The sequence below is a fragment of the Myotis brandtii genome, unplaced genomic scaffold (genome assembly GCF_000412655.1).
Source record: "Myotis brandtii unplaced genomic scaffold, ASM41265v1 scaffold223, whole genome shotgun sequence".
Lineage (NCBI taxonomy): Eukaryota > Metazoa > Chordata > Mammalia > Chiroptera > Vespertilionidae > Myotis > Myotis brandtii.
In genome coordinates, this window is record NW_005358369.1 from 497324 (window position 1) to 503493 (window position 6170).

Below are 6170 nucleotides of genomic sequence, written 5' to 3' on the forward strand. Positions count from 1 at the left end.
GGCCTGGTCACCCCCAACTGCACCCCCCTGCGGCCTGGTTGCCCCTAACTGCCCCCCCTCCCACCGGCCTGGTCGCCTCTTACTGTCCCCTGTGCCAGCCTGGTTGCCCCAACTGACCCCCCTGCCGGCCTGGTCGTAGGTAGCCATCTTGTGAGGGCATGAGGGTTAATTTGCATATTGCCTCTTTATTATATAGGATGGTATCATAGAGCCTGTGCCCTTTGTGTCTGGCTTCCTTCTCTCAGTGTTCCCAAGATTCACCACGTTGCATTGATGCTGTCTTTGTCCTGTACAGCACGTCTCCCTCTACTGCTGATGAGATGCTGGGCTGTCTCCAGGGTGGCTGGGTTTCTGATGAAATGGACATCTTCAGTCTCCTGGTCCGCATATGCTCTCATTTCTGCTGAGTGCATGCCTACGCCTGGAACTGCTCAGTCATCGGGGGTGTCCGGCTTTGACAGACACAGCCACACGGTTTCCCAGTGCTTTTACCCGCTTCCACTGCTGCCCTCTGTGTAGGAGGGTGGATGGGGTTTATGTTGCCCCCAAATGCACTGAAAGTTAATATTCCTCAAATTTCCATCTCTATCTCTCAAGGAAGTTCTGTTTTTTTGAAACTGTCAAGCAAACTTAATCACCGGGGCTTTGCACTAGATTATACAACTGGAAAATGGTACCTCCAGGTTTTCTCAGCAGATTTCAGTCTCAAGTGATGCTAAAAATAAATCGGAATAGCAGCTCCCCCGGCGTCTTCTTACTCTACCATGTCCTTAACAGTGAAAGGAGCGCAGGCCTTGCTCAGCCCCCTTATTGGATTTGTGAGCTCCTGTAATTTGGGCTTGGAGCATCCTGTGCTGGTTACAACGCAGCGAAGGCTCCTGGGAGAGTGGCTGCTGGTGAATGAGCAGCTTTGTTTGAGTGCAGAGGCTCCTGCAGCTACTTTTTGCTACGAGATCCAGGCGAGCTTTCATTTATTCCCTTTGATAGAAGTGATCAAGCTGTCCCTGTGGGAGTGCAAGCTGTAATTGCTGAGTAAATACATATGTCAGAGTTGAGAGGTCAGACACTGCTTGGAAGGCGAGGCCTTTGGCCACAGAGCGGTACTGTGAGCTGCCGAAATCCTACTTTTGCCGCTCTGCCCACCTGGTGACCCCAGGCCGGCTCCCCGGAGGCCGGTGGTAGTGTGTAGATTGGATTTCTCCATTGCAGATCAAAGGCGGGTAGAGCCTCAGCTCTCCGGGTGCTTCCCCACAGCACTGCTCTTGGGAGCTGCCGGCAAGTGTGCATCAGGCACTAATGGAAACCTGACAGGACGGCCCTGCTCCAACCAAGGGCATCCCGAGCGGAGACATTTCATGGCTAACTGAAGCGGCACTCTCTCCTCCAGGTTTCGGGGAAGTTAAGGTAATAGAATTGGGGTTTCTGCATAAAAGTTACACCTCTTGGCATTTGTTACTATACAACTCTAATTTAGATGCTATGGGAGTTGGCATCAACTTTTAAGGCACTGGTTGCTTTTTCACTTAATTGAGCCGTATTCCATGATGTTCTACAGAAGTGCCCGATGCTCTACCATTTGAACATGTTTGAGAACCGTGGGCCTGTAAGGAGAGCCAGTGGTTCCAAACACGGTCATGCCACGGGCACTGTGTCTGGAGGGCTCTCTGTGCCAGCTCATGGAGGTCCCTAATATCAGGCCTTCTGGCTTCTTCAGAGCCCTGAAGCCATGATTGGTGGTATGGCTGCTCCTCCCCTCACAGCCGGGCACTCTGCTCTCCATTGCCAATCTTAAGGGCAGGTGTTTGCTCTCTCCTGCTTTGTCGTGTTTAACTTGAGGGCCCATGGTTTCCTCAAGGGTTGTGTTGGTGGTATCAGGGGTGATGTTCAAGGGGAAGCTTAGAGTCCAAGTGACCTCTGTGTGCAGGGATTCGCCCGCCAATACCACCTTGCGATGCCTCGATGTGCCTGAGGTTGGCAGGGGCTTTCCCTATGGGCTCTGTTCAAATGTGCATGTTTGCATATTTACTTTTGTGATTTTTAGTACATTGAGATGAGCAATGGAAGGACACACAGATTCTTTGTGGCATAAAAACAATCCTGTTTGCACTTCTGTCCTGTTGCCTGGCGTGCCCTGAGCCCTCGAGCTTGGGGCAGCGAATAGATTTTCTCTGACGTCAACTCCAGTCAAGCGGGGATGACTTTCTGGTGCTGTTCAGGGTTCCGCGGCCCCGCTCCCGCTCTCAGGAAGGGGAAGAAGTGCTGCGATAGATTATGTGAAAAATACGTTCATAAAGAAAAGAAAGTTAAAACAGCAGATTTTTCCTCAACCCCAATGACGAATTGGGGAAAATTTACAGAATGGTAAAGCCAGCAGTTGCACATGTTCCGGTGTCTCCTGCCCCCTGCTGGCGCGAATGGGAAGTACAACAGGGTACCCTTTCCGGACTTGGTGTGAAGAGAGCAGTCAAAAGCCTTTCCAATGTTCAGATCTTTGCATCTAGAATTCCAATTCTACAGCTTTTGTCAGTGAAGTGGGGTTGTGTAAAAAGGGACACATATCTCATTGTGTTATTTCTATAACTAAAGGGAGTTTTAAAAACTGGCTTTCTTCTTAGAATGAAGGCCAGTGTCCCCAGTGAGCTATATTACCATTTACGCGCTTGTTCCCTATGCTGGGTGCTTTTCTCAGGGCGTTGCACGTATGAACTCATTTCTGGAGGTGCTCGAAGTCCAGCAGGGCACGGCTGGGGCAGCTACCGAGCGCAATGAGAGAGGAGGGCTGCCGCATTGGTCTGGCCTCAGGGTTGCAAGTGCAGGAAACAACTCTGATTAGCGTTGAGAAAAAAAAAACCTTTTTTTTTTTTTTGGCTGAGATAGCTGTGTAGTCTAAACAATGGATACTAACAACAGTTAAGACTGAGAGCGTCCTATGGGCCAGGCACTGTTCCAAGTACTTTGCATGTCTTAATACTGTTAACCTTCCAAACCTAGGAGGGAGATACTGTTCTTAGCCCCATTTTGCAAGTGAGGAAACTAAGGCAAAAAGGAGAGTAAGTGGCTTTCCCAAGGTTGACAGGGCCAGCGACACAGACCAGCAATGACAGCCAGCCAGGCAGTGGCTCCAGAGAGCAAGTCCTTACCTAGGTGACCTCGGCCTTAACTAGGTGGCTGGACTCAGGAGTTGAGACGACACTACCAAGACCTCTTGGCTTGGCTTGCATCGCAAAGCTTCCTTCCTAGGTGGGCTCCATGTGTCTCCATGGTGACAGCCCCAAGCCCACACTAACCCCACAGCTCACCATAGCAACAGAGAAGGTCATCCCAACCCCACCTAAGTCCTGGGGCTGACAGATCTGGCTCAGGTCCTGTGCCCTCTCCCAGCCTCCTGAGAACTCTGCAGGACTCCTGCGGGAGTCCTCGCAGGAAGGAGGGAAAGTGGTTTCTCAGGAAGGATGCCAAGCAGACAGAACTATGGCCGCAGTGAAGCCAGTCAATTGTGATCAAGGGCCAAAGTGAAAACCAGGTAATGGGGGGCTCCTACTACATGCAGGGCCCTGGGGAGATACTAAGTCATGGTTGTTGCCCCATTAGGGAGAGAACAGGCAAAAGGGAACTTGCAACAAAGGGTCACTGGAGCCGGAGGAGGAGGAATAACTAAGAGGTGAGCAGGAGCCTGATAGCAAGGCCTGGCAAGCCCAGTAGCTACCACCGCTCGAAGGCATACCACATGCCAGGCACGACGCTAAGCAACTGCTATACACGTTGCTAAGGGGAGGCCAGCAAAGGTCAGAGTCAAATTCATCTCCCCGTACAAGTAATGCACATGGAAAATGAGAATGTCTTGGTTGGTAGCACGCTGATATCATACACCTGTCACTAAGGTGCACAGCGCACACATTTAAGAACTCATTCCAGGGGCCCCAACAATGAAGATGTGCTCATTCAATACTGGATTTCTTCCAGCCTGCTTTTAAGGAGCACCGATATGGTGTGCAAGTAGTGCCATTCAAAATATCGGGGGACAAAGCTGGAAGGATTTCAGATCCAAACACAAAGGCCCTGAAACCACCAAAGGGGAAACTGGATCTGACCTGAACACACTACATATGGAGCCCCGGGGACTGGTGCCATGCTCGGGGAATATTCAGTTACCAGGGAGGCCCAGCACTGACCTTTCTGCAGGGCGACAAGCCACAGAAGACTATTTGACAAGGGGAATTCGCTTCCTGTTAACAAGGCACTAGCCCTGTACAAAGGGGGGCAAAGACCCCGTTGGCTTTGAAGAGATGAACCCTGGTTCTTTAGGAATCTGAGAAGGAAAAACAAAACAAAACAAGAAAGAGGAGATATTGTGTAGAAAGGCCATATGATCCACCCAGCTGTTCAATCCTTTGCTCCAATGGGTTTGCTAGAAAGGCTGAAGAAATGATAGAAATAAACCAGTAGGAACCTGACATTCTTATTACATTTCTTTTGCAAATGCCCACGGCATAGAGAAGGTATGGAAGAGGGCCAACTGACTTAAATTTTACTTCCTGGGTGACTTTCCAGGCTATCCACCCCTGTATCTGACACACCTCAAGCCACTTCTTTTTTTAAACCTTACTTTAGTTTATTTTAGCACCCTCTATTTAATGATCTTAAACAACATAATTTTAAATACAATTAGGGTAGAAATGAAATATAGTTATAGTTTTGAATTAAAGATAACAAGCCCAGATATCTGTAGTCTTAATTGTGGAATGTTTTTAGTTTATTATGTGTTGTTTTTCTTGTATCTTTTTTTTTTTTAAATTATCTTTATTGTTGAAAGTATTACAGATGTCCCTGGCCAGTGACCCCAGGCCAACAGCACTCTTGTCTATGTCCATGGGTTATGCAAATATGCATATAAATTCTTTGGTTAATTTCCCTGCTCCCCACACCTCCCGGCGGAACACACGACCCTTTATTCTGTCCTCCCATAGCCCTACATAGTGTTTCTATGATGGCACTGTAGTGAGGTTGTCTCCTCTTGACTGTAACTTACCTCTGCCCTCAGAAACTGTCTGCTGACTTCATGAAACGCTTCCATACATTTACAAACACTGCAGGACACTGCAGGACAGCTGTGGTCATCTTTGGCCCAGGAGCTCCTCAAGTGCAACATCATGTCTTACTCATCTCCCCCCCCCCCCCCCCCCCCCCCCTCACCCCCTTGCCTAGCATGGTGCCTAACAGTTCCTAGCAAATGGTAGTAGGTGCTCAGTGAGTGTCCAAATGGTTAAGCACATTCTGCACATGGCAGGGTAGGAAGGGGGTAGGAGAGTAATAAACAGGATTCTTAATATAGAAAAACGTGTGAAGTCATGACACAGTCTTTTCTGGCTTATGAGCATGACTGATGGCCGTTTCCTAGGAAAGTATAAATTTAGTTCCCGCATTCCCAGCTGGTGACATTTCTCAGAAGTTGGACAAAGGGGTTAATAAGAACAACATACAGGTGCTTCGGTGTCAGCCCACGGGCGGGTATAATCCCCCTGGTGCTAATCCCCCTGGTGCAGGAGAGGAAAGAGGTCCAGAGAGGTTGCTCTCTTGCCCAAGTGCACCCACATGGTCGGGGCCAGGCCTGGCCCTGCGGCCTTCTCCTCCTCCGAGGCTGTCGATCTTTCAGTCTCGCCGGGAGCCACGCAGAGAAGAGAGAGAACGGAGCAGGGGCTCTGATCCGCGGCCTGCACGCGGCACTTCTCCACACCGGGCACTTCTCCCCCACGGGGCACTTCTCCCGCTCGCACGGGGGCACTTCTCCCGCACGCACGGGGCACCTGGGAGCCAGGGTCCGCTCCGCACGCAGAGGGCACAGAGGAGGGAGCGGCGCCGCGGACCGCGCATCCCCGCCCGGCTGACTCGGCACCACCAGCTCCATCCCTCGGGGAAAATGGGAACTTCCGGTCTTGAGAGGACCCGCATTTTGAAATTAAATCATTTGGCGGGTTTGATCGCGAAACCAGTCCCGCCCTAGTTCCTCCTCTATTAAACCTCAAAGACAAAACTGGACCCACCGACTCCCAGAAGCCGACCCCTCCGCCCGGAAGTCGATTCCGGAAGTTCCCACGGGGCAACGTCACTTCCGCCGCGCTTCCTGGAGGCGCCAAGATGGACGCCGCGCGGGCCCGGGAGCAGCTCCGGCG

General features: G+C 50.8%; 1 protein-coding gene across 1 annotated transcript in view; it reads left to right on the plus strand.

The window, feature by feature from the left end:
- The first annotated feature begins 6135 nt into the window (after window positions 1-6135).
- TMEM128 (transmembrane protein 128) overlaps window positions 6136-6170 on the plus strand; it is a 7515-nt gene continuing 7480 nt past the window's right edge. The window contains exon 1 of the mRNA XM_014539626.1: window positions 6136-6167. Coding sequence (XP_014395112.1) covers window positions 6136-6167 — 32 coding nt within the window. The remainder of the gene's footprint in view (window positions 6168-6170) is intronic.